A 15,590-nucleotide genomic window follows, 5' to 3' on the forward strand; every position below is an offset into this window, starting at 1 on the left:
ATATTTCCATTTATCAGGTTAACAAAGTTGTTATTGAATCACAGAGGTAAATGAATATTTTCACAATATTTGGAGAATGATCTAATATGGGCATATTTAAGATGTGGTTATATGGGATACAAAATTCACTTTGGTATCCCTGGTTGGAACACCTTAGAGAAGCAGCCATCTTTCAAAGCAGCCAAAACTGAAATTTCAGGTGGATATGAATGCTACTGAGGAGGGATACACCATCATGTGGATTCAATATAAGCAAAACAGAAAAAAAAAATCCAAATACAAACTCCAAATCAAAAGCAATGGAAGCTCAGATAATAAATCCAATGCCTGCAATTCAAGCTGATTTTTAAAAATCAGGGATTGAACCCAGGACTTCATACATGAGAAGCAGATGCTCAACCACTTGAGCTACATCCAGTTCCTCAAGCTGATTCTTACATGGCTAATTCTCTGTATTGTGTTCCAGTATGAATAGCAGAAGGATTTTTTTAAATATGATGATTGTTTTGGAGTCTCCCAAGCAAGGCAAGAAAGTCAGGATAGTAACAAATTAAAGCTTTAATGTACTAACATTATTTGGGTGGATAATGAATGATAACTAGTGAATTCAGTGTCTATCTCATGTTCAACATCTTTAGCCCTGCAAATCTTGTGTCATTACTAAGAGATGCCAATACCTGGCTGAGGACTTAGCTCTAAATTTAACCAAAACTGATGGTAAGTAATTTTAGAGAAAATAAATAAAAACACTGAGATAATATGACAAGATTAAAAATTATGTTTCAACAAATATTTTTCAGTTGAGCCATAAGAAAGATCTGCTCAAAATCAACTCCGTTTTTTTTCCTGATTTTTTTTTCCTGTGCAAGTTGGGTCACTTAGTAATCCTTATTCAGTTTAAGTAGTTTGATTAGCAGTCAGGCAAAGGAAGTCCCAAATCTGTCGACCTGAAAACTCTCCATTAGTTACTATTTCAATTAAAATTACCTGCTGCCTTCATGGCTCAAATGCCAGTTAAAGATGCCTCAAAGAGAGGGCTACGTGGTAGCTCTTTTCCAGTCTCCTCCATGATCTGGAAACCCTTCAAGCAAATTCCCAAGCAATGCATGACACCCTTACAAGTTAAAGACTGTCCAGTGCTTTGAGATGGAGGTAAATCTCAGTTTGAGTTGATAAATACTGGGCATGTGTCCTTGAGAGCTTTATTTAGCTATGTACATATTATGAAAACAGAGTGAGGATTGATTAAGCCAAAGACACAAGACTACTTAGGTCAGTTAGGCCATGGGTTCAAGGCCTCTGGGAGAGGTGGGAAAGAAATAGTAGTATAGAAGTTAGAGCTCTTTCTTGTATATTCCCCCTTCCCCATTTTTGGCTGAATCGGGCACCTAACAGAACATGATTCTATTAATTTCCTGGATGGCTTCTTGAGCCCACATTCGATTTCCATTAATATACTAACAGTTGTAGGCTTTTAGTAAGCACATATTTCTTAATGGAAATGCCACAGATTACAAGGCAGGGATCATGTTTGCTTTCCCACTGTGTTATGTGTGTTTACTGCTGAATCAAATCAATAGAAGTTTCTTTTCAAAGGCTCTCAGATTCTAGTTCTCTTTAAGGCATTAGCTTGTGTGTACACACGTGCATTCTGCTGGACAGAAAAAGGAGAAGAAAACCTAAATAAATATAGAAAGCCAGATTTTACCAACTATTAATAAAAAGGACCTTTTCCCAAAAATGTAATAATTACTTTCAGGTAAATTATTTTTATTTCAGAAGTGGTACATATGATGGAATATTATTCAGCTATAAAATTGGATGAAATTCCAATTCATGCTACAGAATGGATGAATCTTGAAAACATTATGTTTAGTGAAATAAGCCAGACACAAAAGGACAAATATTGTATAATTCTACTTATCTAGAATATGGAAATTCACAGAGACAGAAAGTTGATTAAAGCCCTGGGGCCAGGGCTGGGGGAAGGGAGATGGGGGTAATTATTTTTATTCAAAGGGTATAGAGTTTCTGTTTCGGCCAAATGGATGGTGTTAATGGCAGCACAAATAAGAACAAAAAAGAAAAAAAAATGGTACCACAACATTATAAGTACAATTAATGCTACTGAATTGTACAATTAAATGTACAAAATTTATGTTTTATATGTTACAACAATTAAAATGAAGTGATATATAGACTTCTGCTTTTGGGAAGATGGACTAAGCATACTTTTGCCTCTTCCTTCCACTAAGTACAACTGAAATCCCTGGACATTGTACATAAAACCAACACAAAAAGACTCCAAAAGGCATAGAAAAGAAAGCAGACCAACTAGGAACCTCAGAACCCAGAAGGATGTGGTGGTGAATTCCCTGGATTTTCTTTTTGCCTCATATGTTCCAGACTTGGAACTGAAAAAGCTGGCAACCCAGAAACACCAATCAATGCAGACCAAAAAAGCCCCAACAAAAGTCTGTTCTTTCTAGCTAGAGGCCAAGAAAAGGAGCAAGCTAGTAAGATGGAAAATGTGCAGACCAAAACCACTCTACTCTAGCCAAACACCACAGAAAAATATTTGAGGCACCACCCCATCCACACGAGGTCGAGTGGGAGTCTAGACTTCCATCCTTGCCATAAGCTACCCAGCAAGGTAGTGCCAGAAAAGATTACACAGAGAGCTGAGACTTTTATCCCATGGGGTGGTAGTGGGCCCCCTCCCTACCCCGTGGTATCAGAGAATACCACATGAAGAGCTATCAACACCTGGCAGTAACAAGGCACCCCCATTCACCCACCTCCATGCTGGAGTGACCTCAGAGGAGTTAGAACTTCCCTATTGCCCAGTGGTAACAAGGTACTACCACCACCACCACCACTGCAGTATTAGTGAGACTACATGGGTAGCCATAACTTCATTATCCCAATGATAATGAATAATCCCACTCCTTATATATCAGTGGAGGCCTGAACTTTTATCCTCATTGGGCAGTAACAAGGTAGCACATCTCCTAACCTGCTGGAGTAGCATCAAAGGAAGTCAGCTAAAACAAAAGATTTAAGTAAGATCCTGAGTCTTATAACATAATACCAATCATGTCCAGATTTCAATCAGAAAACACTCGTCATACCAAGTACATGAACATCTCAAAATGAATGAAAAAAGACAATAAATGCTATAACTGAGATAACAGAGATATTAGGAAATAGATTAAAGTAGTCATCATAAAAATGTTTCAATGAGCAATTACAAACATGTTTGAAACAAAGGAAACAACAAAAGTCTCAAAGAAATAGAAGATACAAAGATGAACAAAGTGAAAATTTTACAAATGAAAAATACAGGAACCTAGGTAAAACTTTCCATTAACATGCCCAAGAAAAAAATGGAAGGGACAGAGGAAAGAATCAGTGAACTTGAAGGTAGAATAGGAATTACCCAATCTAAACAAGAAAGAGGAAAAGGACTGAAAATAAATAATTATAGGAGCCTTAGGAACCTCGAAGATTGTAACAAAAGATCTAACATTCATGCCATTGGAGTCCCAGAGGAGAAGACAAAAAGGGTTGAAAAAGTACTCAAAGAAACAATGTCTGAAGACTTCCCAAATCTGGCATAAGTCTACAGATTCAAGATTTAAATGTATAGAGACATAAATCTGCAGATTCAATAAGCTGAGTGAAACTCAATCAGGTTAAGGCCAAAGAAATCCATGCCAAGATACATCAAAATTAAAATTCTGAAGACTAAAGGCAAGAAAAAAGTCCTGAAAGCAGCCAGAGATAAACAGCACCTAACCTACAGAGAAAATACTATTGGAATGCTAGCAGTTTTTTTTTTTATCAGAAACTTTAGAGGCAGGAAGAAGTGGTACAACATTTTTCAAGTGCTAGAAAAAAAAGAAAAGTCAACCCAGAATCCTATATCCAGTGAAAATAAACTTCAGGAATAAAGGGAAAAAAACAGTTTTCTTTTATGTAAGAATATATTAAGGAAGTTTGTCACAAGCAAAACTACCCTAAAAGAAACGCTAAAGGAAGTTCTCTAAACAGAAATGAACAGAAGAAGGAATGCTGGACTATTAGGAAGGAAAAAACATGTAAGCAAAAATATGGATAAATGCAATGGTTTATTTACCCATCTGAGTTTTCCAAATTATGTTTAGTGGCTGAAACAAAAATTATAACATTGTCTGATATGGTTCTAAAGGTATGTAGAAGAAATATTTAATCCAATTATGAATGGAGGAGAGTAATGGGACATAAAGGGAGGTAAGGTTCTATACTTCACTTGAACTGGTAAAATGATGACACCCATAGACTGGCAAGTTACATATACATAATTAAGTATGTAGAGCAACCACTAAAAAGGTAATATAGAGAGATATATTCAAAACATTATATAAAAGTTAAAATAGAAATCTAAAAATTGTTCACGTAATGCACAGGAAGGCAAGAAAAAAGAAAACAAACAAAAAACAGAGAGAACAAACAAAAAAGAAAATGGCAAGTTAACCCCTAACATATCTATAGGTATAGTAAGTGTAAACAGCCTAAATGTACCAATTTTTAAAAATTGGCAGACTAAGCCTAAAAAAATGCAACCCAACAATAATATGCCGTTTACATGAAACTCGTTTCAAGCATGACAATATAGGCAGGTTAAAAATAAAAGGTAGGAAAAAGATATACCATGCAAACCTTAATCAAAAGAAAGCAGGGATGCCTATTTTAGTTCTCAGTAGAAATCAAAGCAAAGTAAATTACCACAGACAGAGAGGGACGATATAATGATGGAAAGGTCAATCTATTAAGAAGATATGGCAGTCCCAAATGTGCATGTGCGAAACAGCAAAGCTGCAAAATATATGAAGCAAAAACTGGTAGAACTGAAAGGAGATAAACAAATTCACAATTATAGTTGGAAACTTCAACACCTCTCTCTTTCTCAACAATTTATAGAATTAGAAAACAGCAGCGAGGATAAACAGAAGCCCAGTACCACCATCAACCAACAGGATCTAATCAATATTTATAGAACAACCCACCAACAAGAGCAGAGTGCACATTCAAGTGCACACAGTGATATACCAAGATAAATCATATCCTGGGCCATAAGACAAGTCTCGACAAATTTAAAAGAATTGAAATCAGTCTGTATTATCTGATCACAGTGGAATCAAACTAGAAATTAAAAACAAAAAATAACATTCCACATACTTGGAAATTAAACAACACTTCTATGTAATGCAGGGGAAAGAAGTCTCAAGAGAAATAAAATTGAATTGAGTGACAATGAAAATACAGCATATCCTAATTTGCGATGCATAGCTAAAGCAGTGCTCGGAAAGAAATTTATAGCATTAAATATATACATTAGGAAAGAGGAAAAGTCTCAAATCAATCACCTGAGCTCCTACTTCAAGAACCTAGAAAACAAAGAGAAAAATAAAGGCAAAAGAGCAGAAGGGAGAAAATTATAAAAGAGCAGAAATAAATAAAATTGAAGTCAGAGAAACAATAGAGAAAAATTAACAAAGAGCTAATTCTTAGGAAAGATCAATAAAATTGACAAACCTCTAGGAAGAATGACAACAGGGAAGCAGAAGCGGCTCAGGTGATAGAGCTTTAAGGTTCCCACGTTCATTGCCTGGGGCCTCCTGGTGAAAAAGAAGAGAAAACGTGTCTGCACAGTGAGCCAGTGCCCGCATGGTTAGCCAAATGCCCATGCAGCAAGCCAAGTGCCCACGTGAGTGCCCTTGCGGTGAACCAAGTGCCTGTCCAAGTGAGTCATGTGGCAAGATGATGACACAACAAAAGAGAGACAAAGGGGAGAGTCAAGGTCAAGTGCAGCAAAAACCAGGAACTGAGGTGGTGCAGCTGGCAGGGAACCTCTCTCCACATTAGAGGTCCCCAGGATCGAATTCCGGTGAATCCTGGAAGAGAAAAATTGAGAAGAGAAGACAAAAGGAGAAACAGATACTGAAGATCACACAGCAAATGGACACAAACAGCAAAAACAGCAGGGGAGGAGGAGGGGAAAGGGGAGGGGGAAAAACAAAGAAATCTTTTTTAAAAATGACAACAAAGAAAGAGAGAAGACATAAGTGATCGCAAGTGATCAGTATCAGGAATGAAACAGGGGATACCACCATCAACTCTGGAGACATCAAAAGGATAATAAGGAAACTACTCCCAATAGCTCTACCTACATAAACGTGACAATGTGAAATGAATCAATTCTGAACAACACAGGCCACTACAACTCACTTAATACCAAATGGATAATTGAATAGTCTTATAATTAAGAAATTGAATTCATAATTTAAAAACTCACCAAAAAAAAAAGGAATTTCAGGTCCAAATGGTTTCATAGGACAATTCTACACAAACATGTTTTATTGTTATTTCTGTCTTATTGTTATTATTAAACAAACGTTTGTAAAAAGATTAGCACTAATTCCACACTATCTATTTCAGAAAATGAAAGAGGAAATAAGACTCCCCAACTCATTTTTTCATGGCTTTTTGTTTATTTGTTCAATACATCTGAAATAATGCATATACAGAGAACTGAAACATGAGAAAGCATTGGTTCAACATTAATGAATCTATAAGAATGAAGTAGAAAAGATTACCTAAACATTTAAAAAAGGAAAAGCAACTGCAACCCATAGAAGCTGATAAAATCCCTATTAACACGTGTGAAGAGTTTTCACGAGACTCTTTCCATGTTTATTAAGCTTGAGAGCCTCAGCTGGCTGCCCCGGGGTTCCTCAGACTGGACCCCTTGTTGTTAAATGTTCTCCCCGTCCTGTACCCCCAGCTCCTTAATGAAGCAGGCCTCCACCCCTGCCACTACAAAGAGTCTGTGACTCTTTCCAGAGGCACCTGTCTTTTAGCACTGCCCCCCATATTTCCTCTATCTACCAGATCTTCAGTTGTGTTCCAGGAACACTGTATCATATACTATTAAGGGGCACATCTACACTAACATGTTAGACAATGGCAGGGAAAAAAGTTTGTCAATTATGAATTCAATCCATTTGGTATATTTCAAAAGTCGCAAAACTTTGCTTCAATTACCAATAAAAGAAGTTAGAAATTAACTTCAAAAAAATTCAGCAAGTGGCAAACATTTCCTTGAAAGTCACAGTCATGTACGTAGTGCATGCTAGAAAAGAGGAGAAGCAAGACAGATTCCACCTGCTTTCATCAGATACTGGACCTCCTCAAGGGTGGAGAGAAAAGGCAACTTTCAAAAAAGAGTATGTTATCAAATGAAGCATTTACTAGACTCTCACCTAAGATCACCAGGAGGGGAACATGTTTTCTAAAGTAGGTCCAGGAAGTGGACTGTGGAATCAATCAATCCTCCTCAAAGACTGCCCAACACTGGTTAATGAATTTTTAAAATCAAGGCTAAATGAAAGCAAGCTCCTAATCCCCCACAACAAAAGGAAAGAAACCACTCAGCTGTCCCAGATTCCTCTCCAGAGTGGACCCTGGCAGCAGCTTCAACAATTCAAATTAACCTGTGCCAGAGTCTTCACAAGCATGCCTTGCTTTGAAACAAAAAGGACAAATTTTTTAAACAACAAAAACTAATGCTAATGACTTTTCTGACAATGCACAATTACTCGAAAGTAGCTAGTATTGGGAGGGGGCAGGAGGGCCATACCCATGGGCCTTGTCTCATGGGTGCTTGTGGAGCAGTGCAGGGCATTTGTCATTGCAGAAAGGAATTTTAATGTTTAATCTTTAGTTTGATTTAAACATAGCTTTTAGCATGATGCCAACACCAGCCATGCAGCAAGGGCTCATAGCTGCACACACCTGCAGCTCTTCTTTGGTTCTGGAGACTCCAGGGCAGCCAATATTGCTTTATCAAATACATTCTTTGGGCCTTTCTGTGTGAGTGAAGAACACATCAGCTCTTTAGCCATCTCCGGAGTGATAGGTTTCTGTTTGGTTTTGGCAAGGTTTTTTTTTTTTGTTGCTGTTCTTGTTGTTTTAAAGATTTATTATTTATTTATTTCTCTCCCTTTCTCCCCACCCCCCGTTGTCTGCTCTCTGTGTCCATTTGCTGTGTGTTCTTCTGTGTTGGCTTGCATTCTTGTCAGGCGGCACTGGGAAACTGTCTCTTTTTGTTGCGTCATCTTGCTGCGTCAGTTCTCCATGTGTGTGTGGCACCACTCCTGGTCAGGCTGCGTTTTTCACGCAGGGCAGCTCTCCTTGTGGGGAATATTCCTTGCACATGGGACACCCCTGCATGGCATGGCACTCCTTGCACACGGCAGCACTGCACATGGGCCAGCTCACCACATGGGTCAGGAGGCCCTGGGTACCGAATCCTGGACCTCCCATATGGTAGGCGGATGCTCTATCAGTTGAGCCACATCTGCTTCCCATCTTGGGAAGTTTTAATCATCTCACATTCGATGTTGACCTCAGCTTCTCTGCCAGGACATTCCCCAATTCATTTTTGATATTAATATTACCCTCATAATAAAAGTCAGACAAAGACAGTACAAAAGAAAAGGTACAGACCAATATCCAATATCCCTCATGAACATAAACACAAATCTTAACAAAATATTAGCAAATAGAATTCAGATATATACAAAGTATTATATACTATGATCAAGTCGAGTGTGTTCCAGGGATGCAAGGTTGGTTCAATCAACACTCAAAAAGTAATCAGTGTCTCCTCAACAAAGGGTACTGGGACAAGTGTACTTCCACAAGGAGAAGAATGAAGTTGGCTATCTATCCCACACCATTTACAAAAATTTACCCAAAATACATCATTAACATATATAAAAGCAAAAACAATAAACTCTTAGGAGAAAACACAAGGGAAATTTTTCATAGATTTAGATTTGGCAATAGGTTCTTAGGTATGACACTAAAAGCATAAACAACAAAAGAAAAAATAGACCAAATGGGCTTTAAAATTAAAAACTTTGGGGCAAAAGACATGACCCAAATAAGTTAAAAAGACAACCTATGGAATGGGAGAAATATCTGCAAATCATATATCTGACAAGGGTTTAGTGTTCAGAATATATGAAGAACTCCTGCAACTTAACAACAAAAAGACAAACAACCCAATATGAAAACTGGCAAAAACAAAAAGTGGATGTGGTTCAAGGGATGGGGCGCCCATCTAACATATGGGAGGTCCAGGGTTCAATTCCCAGGGCCTCCTGGTGAAGGTGGGCCAGCCTGCATGGGAAGCTTGCCCAAGTGGAGAGCAGGAGCAGCAAGATGACGCAACAAAAATAGAGGAAAGACAATAAGAGACAGCAGACCAGGGAGCTGAGGTGGTGCAAGAGATTGAGCATCTCTCTCCCACTCCAGAAGGTCCTAGGATCGGTTGCCAGTAGTGCCTAAAGAGAAGACACACAGACACAGAGAAACACAGAGCAAATGGCCAGAGAGAGCAGACAAACGAGCGGGGGAGAGAAATAAATAAATCTTGTTTTTAAAAATTGATGAAGGACTTGAATAGACATTTCTCCAAAGAAGATACATAAATGGCAAATAAGTACATGAAAGATATACAATTGTCATCAGGGAAATGCAAATCAAACCACGAGATATTACATCACACCCACAAGGATGGCTACTATTAAGAAAACAAAATAATAGGGTCTTGGCGAGGAAGCAGAGAAACTTAGATCCTCATACATTGCTGGTGAGACTATAAAATGGTGCAGCTACTGTGAAAAAGTTTGGCAGTTCCTTCAAAAGTTACACTTAGAGTTACCATATGACCCAGCAACTCTATTCCTAGGTATATACTCAGAAGAATTGAGAAGAGGGCCTCAAACAGAGGCATGAGAAGGTTTGTAGCAGCATTATTCACAATGCCGAAAGCAGTGGAAACAACCCCAGTGTCCATCAACAGATGAATGGATAAACCAAATATGATACATACAGTGGAATATCTTTCAACAATAAAAAGGCATGAAGTTCAGATACATGCAATAACATGGGTGAACCTTGAAAACACTGTCATGGGAAGTGGATTTGGCTCAAATGATAGAGCATCTGCCTACCACATGAGAGGTCCAGGGTTCAAACCCCGGGCCTCCTGACCTGGGTGATGAGCAGGCCCATGCACAGTGCTGATGCGCACAAGGAGTGCCATGCCACGCAGGGGTGTCCCTCACGTAGGGGAGCCCTACCTGCAAGGAGCATGCCCCCTAAGGAGCCTCCCTGTGCGAAAAAAGTGTAGCCTGCCCAGGAGTGGTGCTGCACACACAGAGAGCTGATGCAGCAAGATGATGCAAAAAAAAAAACAGACACAGATTCCTGGTGCCGCTGACAAGAATACAAGCAGACACAGAAGAACACACAGCAAATGAACACAGAGAGCAGACGACTGGGGGGAGGGGCGGCAGGGAAAGGGAGAGAAATAAAAAATCTTTTAAAAAAAACCTGTCAGACACAAAAAGACAAATATTGTATGATCTTGCTTATATGAAATACTAGAATAAGCAAATTCATAGAGACAGATTACATATTCCAGGGGCAGAGGATGAGGGGAATAGAAAGTTATTGCTTAATGGGTCCAGAGTTTCTATTGGAGGTGCTAAAAATGATTGCATAATGGATGTTGATGATGGCAGAACAATATAGTGGATGTAATTAATAACCACTGAATTGTACACTTGAAAGTGGTTAAAATGGGAGACTGAGTTGTATATATGTTACTAAAATAAGTTTTAAAAAATAATTCCTGTATGGAAGGAATTTTTATTTTCTTAGTATATTTTCTTACTTAGTCTGAATTCTTTATAATGAGGATATATGTTTAAAGGTCATAATTAGGCCTATTGAGCTGAAATATAAAGCAAATTTTAAAAAACATGCAAAGAAGGGAATTTTGCATCTTAAAAGAAAGAACTGTAGGATTAATTTTCAAGCATCTCTTATTGGACTTGGAAACAGAACAATGACAGAAGGTAATACTATAATTTCAACAGAACAAACGCCCCTAAATGAAGCTCCATTTTTTTTTTTTTAGTGGCTCATGAACAAACACAAACATTTAAAACTTGCTTGCAATAAACTGAAATAGGAAGTATTAAAAACACAGTACGTTTATTTAAATGGTTACTTTTCATAATTAGTCCAGTCTTATCACAGGCCAGTATGTTCATTCTATTACCTTGTTGGGTACATTCATTAGTGATACATAAAACATCATATAAAATTAAGTAAGAGTTAAAAGTACAGCTAAGAACAGAGTCATGATCTGTGTGAGAGGATTTACCATCATGCACCCTTGACCCTAACGGGGTTATTTTTTCTTCGCTTCACAGGCCTTTCCACCTTAGACTCCTTTTAGTTTTAGGGAAAATAAAGTCGCTCCTCTAGCTCTGTCCCACCGCCCAGGCCCTCCTTATCGGTGTGTGTTGACCCAGTGGAACCTGTCTACCCGGTGCCCCACCAACATGGCACCAGGCCTGTATCTCCTGGGGTTCTTATGTGATGCGCGATAAGCACGTCCGAGGAGGCCGAAGTGGCCATCAGGCAGGTTCTTCTTGCGGGGCATTTGGAACCAAGATTGAAAGGGTTGTTTCATGTTTTCAACCTGGAAGGAAAAAAAAATGTATTACAGGAAAAAAAAAATTTATGAAGATCTATAATTAATAAGTTGGCTCTAAGGGTTAAAACACAGACTCATAACTCAGAGTTAAGCTTTATTTCAAAAGCATCGGAAGTACAAATGAAGATAAATCAAAGAGGATAAAAAAATCATCGTGGGAAAATTGGCTAGCATTTTGGGGGCATAAAAAGTCACTTCATACCTTTCAACAAAATTAATCCTTTAATTAGGCAAAATTTTATAAAACGTGTTCAAATTTGCATATATTCTTGGGTTTCCCCCCAAGTCCCTGGTCTCAAGAATACAGCAGACTATAGGTCTGATCCAGACATACTCTTACCTTTCTAAGCAGAAAAAAAAAAGACAATTAAGAGCAAAGATTTGATTTCTATGCATATAAAAGTTCAGTTTAGCAAAATGACAAGATAGGGATAAGTATTTGCCTCTAATGTCAAAGGACTAAAATATCCCTGATCTATGAAAAGCCTGTAATATGATACATTAGGACCTCAAATAACGAATGGGTAAAAAAGAAAATTCATGAGACAGTAAGTACCTAAAACATTTGGATTTTGGACAGTGGCTGAAATAGGAGGACTTTTTAATATTTAATTTCATTAATAAAAGTTCAAATCTGCCAATAAGACATTAGCTAAGTAAATTAGCAGGGAGGCAAATGAATTTTGAAATGTTAAGTATTTAACACTTCATTAACATTTTAATTCATAAGTGATTAATTTAAGAAAACATACAAACAAGTTTATACATAAAAAGCTTTAACAGAGATTCTCTATTGATCAGTATCCTTCAAACTGTGGCTTGCCACAATGATGGGGCCATGAAATCAATTCATGTGGTCAGAGTCATTGATTTACTTTAATAGAAATTGTTGGGAGGAAATGCACCAAGGAAGGAAGTGTATTGTTTGATGAAACCTGTTTCAGGTATAGATACAGTATCTTTCCATGGATTGACATTAAAAAAACAATTTTGAGATAAACTGCTCTGGACGTAGGATTACAGACCTTTCAACGTTTCTGAATACTTTAAGTTTTCTACAAGTGGCATGTTATTTTCTATTGACAAAAGAAATTTAAACATTAATGTTAATATTTAAGCCTGAACAGACTTAAGGAAAAGGAAAGTTCTGTGTGTTGAAATACTATATGAAGACACAGGACTACAAAAGAGTGTGGATCTAAGCTCTTGGCCAAGTAGAGGGAATGCACCCAGAAAAAGTTTTGCCAAATTATTGTGATTTTTTTGTGCTGTTTTGTTCTTTCCATGTTTTCTTTTTTTTCTTCTTTTATACAGCAAGCATATTCTTCTTAGAATTACAATAGAAAAATGTGTATAGAGAAGAACTGGAACACACGTTACCTGATAAATACTTTTTGGGTTGCTGACTTTAGGAATTATCCGAGGTTCTTTGTTGCAAGTTTCTTCATCAGAGGAAACACTGCCGGAGGAGTCCTCTAACGTGAGCCTACTTATGGCATGACTGACTTGTTGAGAGAGCTCCCATTCCTCCCATCTACCTTTAAAAGAAGCAACTGTAAACGGATGGTTTTTCTCACCACACCTAAGTAGGAAAGGAAAAATATTCATTAGGGATACAACTTCTCCCAATTTTCTCTTTCATCTTTTCTGGAGACAGCTCACTTATTTATGAAAAGAGATATGCAAAAGGGATAGGTCTATCAAAACAAACCAAAATTGGTTTGACAGCAAAGCAAGTGAAGGGACCTTATGGCTGTCATAATTAATTGGCAAGGATACGCTGTAAGAGCTATTTCAGTTAACTGTTCAGAAATAGACAAAAGACTAGTGTTTTTTTATTATTCAATTAATGGACAGAATTGCCCAATCAAAGATGATACCTCTTCCCTATGTATACTGCCTATAATGCTGAGAAGTTATGATCTCCAGTGCAACAGTGTCCAGGGATTAAGTCAAATTCCAGGTACTATTTCTTTGTTCTTCCTACTCCATCCACTCCTAATGGAAGGCTGCATTCCCTAATAGAAGTTCGCATCTAAGCTCTTAACCAACCAGGGTCCTCGCTGCTAGCCCAAGACTTTGGAGCATCATCTTTCACAGAGGCCTATAGAGCTCACTTAATAACCTAAGGTATCCAGGGGTCACCAAGCAAATTCAGACTCCAGGGAGATTACTCACCTACAGCACACTTCAAAAGGATCTACCCAGATGGTCATCTCCTTTGGAAGTCCCAGGTGAGAAAAATCCACATTACTTTCAGCACAGGCCCTTTCTAGAATGGGATCTTTATTCTGATTATTGTTTATTCTGATACACCTTGAAAAGCAGGAAAGGAAAACAAGGACGTGGTGACAGTGCTTTGGCAATAGGATCCTACTGCTCCAAAACATACAGCTCCTACTTGTCTCCCACCTCCCCCTCGCCCCCTTCCTCACACCACACCATTTGCAAGTTAGAGTGAAAACATCGATGTTTTTACACAATGACTCAGAATGTGTGTTGCATCCCTTAGTTCACCAAATGTTCACTGCATGTCTTTCATGGCTAACCCAAGTGAGATATTGTTTAATCCTCCTCACACTGAAGATTTGCTCTGTGATCTCCAGCTATAACGTACCCTACTACATGGCTGTCTTTTGAGCCTGTGTTTGAGCAAATGAATTTGGGCCCATAAAACTTCACTTACAGACAACACGATTATCGCATTGCCCCAGGAGACAGTTGTTTGGCTGTTTCTTCCCTTTGCTGTATCACACACTTGCTCTCACCTGAAGGCTTGCCCTTTAGAAGGACAATCAGAATGCCAGTGGCTTCTGTATGTTTCATACAAGATTGTCATCAGCTTTTCTGCAAAGGTTTCAATTTGCTGCTTACTCAATTTGTCATGTTTCTTCACCAGTCTTGTGACAAAGAAAACTGTTGTTGCAATTTCGTCTCTCATGATTCAAGAAAAATCTCTGAGGAGGTCTGCAACCATTAAATGAAGAAATTAAATAGCAACAAGGGTTTAACTTATTATCAACACATAATTGTCACTTGGAACTTTCATAGACCTTAAGTTTAGAACAAAAATAATTTGCTTAAAAGACGTTTTTAATGAACCAAACAAGCACAACTCTATCAATCAACAAAACATTTGGCCAAGAATACCAGTTCCTCAGCTAACCCATTTTAAAAGTTTTTCAAAGGAAAAGAATCTCTTTTAAAAACTTTAATACACTTAAAAAACAAATGAAACATTATGCAACTGCAATTAAAAAAAAAAGGTACAGAGATGGGAGAGAGTAAATTACACCAAGCACCACCTTTTAAAAACATATTTATAGAGAGTAAAACATTTCAGAATATGGTAGTTCAAAAATCTGGCTCTCAGCTTGCCTGTGGCACTTAGACTGCCTTAAATAAAAGTTAAGATTAATCAAACACATATTATATTTACCAGCAAAAGCACTTTGGCCCCGACAAAAAGTGGGGAAAGAGAGGAGCAACTGTACTTCAAGTTTCTGACACTCACCCACACGTGTATTAATTGTAGGCTGATGCTTATATAAGCATGAGCTCCGTCGGCTGATAGGGCTCTAACTTAAACAGGTGTTGTCCATTAAGAGAAACAGCTAGCTTTTTCCAGGTCCCCATCAGGTTGCTCCTTGGCATATACAGAGCGGGGTCTTAAAGTGTTAAAAAGTATGCCACTGGATTTATAGCTTCTACTTTGCTATTAATGTCTTACCTTTTATGACATAGATTGAGAACCAAGCCTTCTCCTTCCAGATCCCAAGGTTCCACATTCTAATAATTTCGTCTCTAATTGTAACTGTAACCTTATCGAAGAATTTTGTCTTGAACCTTTTACAAAACTTAATTTTCTCTGAACAGTCATTATATTGACTACACACTTGTTTTTTTACTAAAATATTCATTTGAAGAATAAGTAAAAACAATTTAAGTTTATCTAGTCTCACTAGTTCTC

General features: G+C 37.9%; 1 protein-coding gene across 1 annotated transcript; it reads right to left on the reverse strand.

The window, feature by feature from the left end:
* Positions 1-11,093: 11,093 nt before the first annotated feature.
* Positions 11,094-15,318, reverse strand: BTG4 (BTG anti-proliferation factor 4). The gene is made up of 5 exons (XM_004481125.4): positions 15,135-15,318; positions 14,389-14,587; positions 13,799-13,936; positions 13,001-13,202; positions 11,094-11,605 (listed from the first exon to the last, which is right to left on the reverse strand). The coding sequence occupies exons 2-5, from the start codon at positions 14,559-14,561 to the stop codon at positions 11,414-11,416; spliced, it is 705 nt and encodes a 234-aa protein (XP_004481182.2). The 5' UTR covers positions 14,562-14,587; positions 15,135-15,318; the 3' UTR covers positions 11,094-11,413.
* Between the last annotated feature and the right edge of the window lie 272 nt (positions 15,319-15,590).

This window comes from Dasypus novemcinctus, chromosome 27, assembly GCF_030445035.2.
Source record: "Dasypus novemcinctus isolate mDasNov1 chromosome 27, mDasNov1.1.hap2, whole genome shotgun sequence".
In the NCBI taxonomy this organism is placed as follows: domain Eukaryota; kingdom Metazoa; phylum Chordata; class Mammalia; order Cingulata; family Dasypodidae; genus Dasypus; species Dasypus novemcinctus.

Excerpts from the sequence above, each read along its gene's own strand:
- BTG4 (XM_004481125.4), bottom strand. The coding sequence starts at position 14,561 with ATGAGAGACGAAATTGCAACAACAGTTTTCTTTGTCACAAGACTGGTG. Across the intron at positions 13,937-14,388 it reads TCTAAAGGGCAAGCCTTCAG|GTGTATCAGAATAAACAATA; the intron begins GTGAGAGCAAGT and ends CTGCTTTTCAAG. Across the intron at positions 11,606-13,000 it reads ACCCAAAAAGTATTTATCAG|GTTGAAAACATGAAACAACC; the intron begins GTAACGTGTGTT and ends TTTTCCTTCCAG.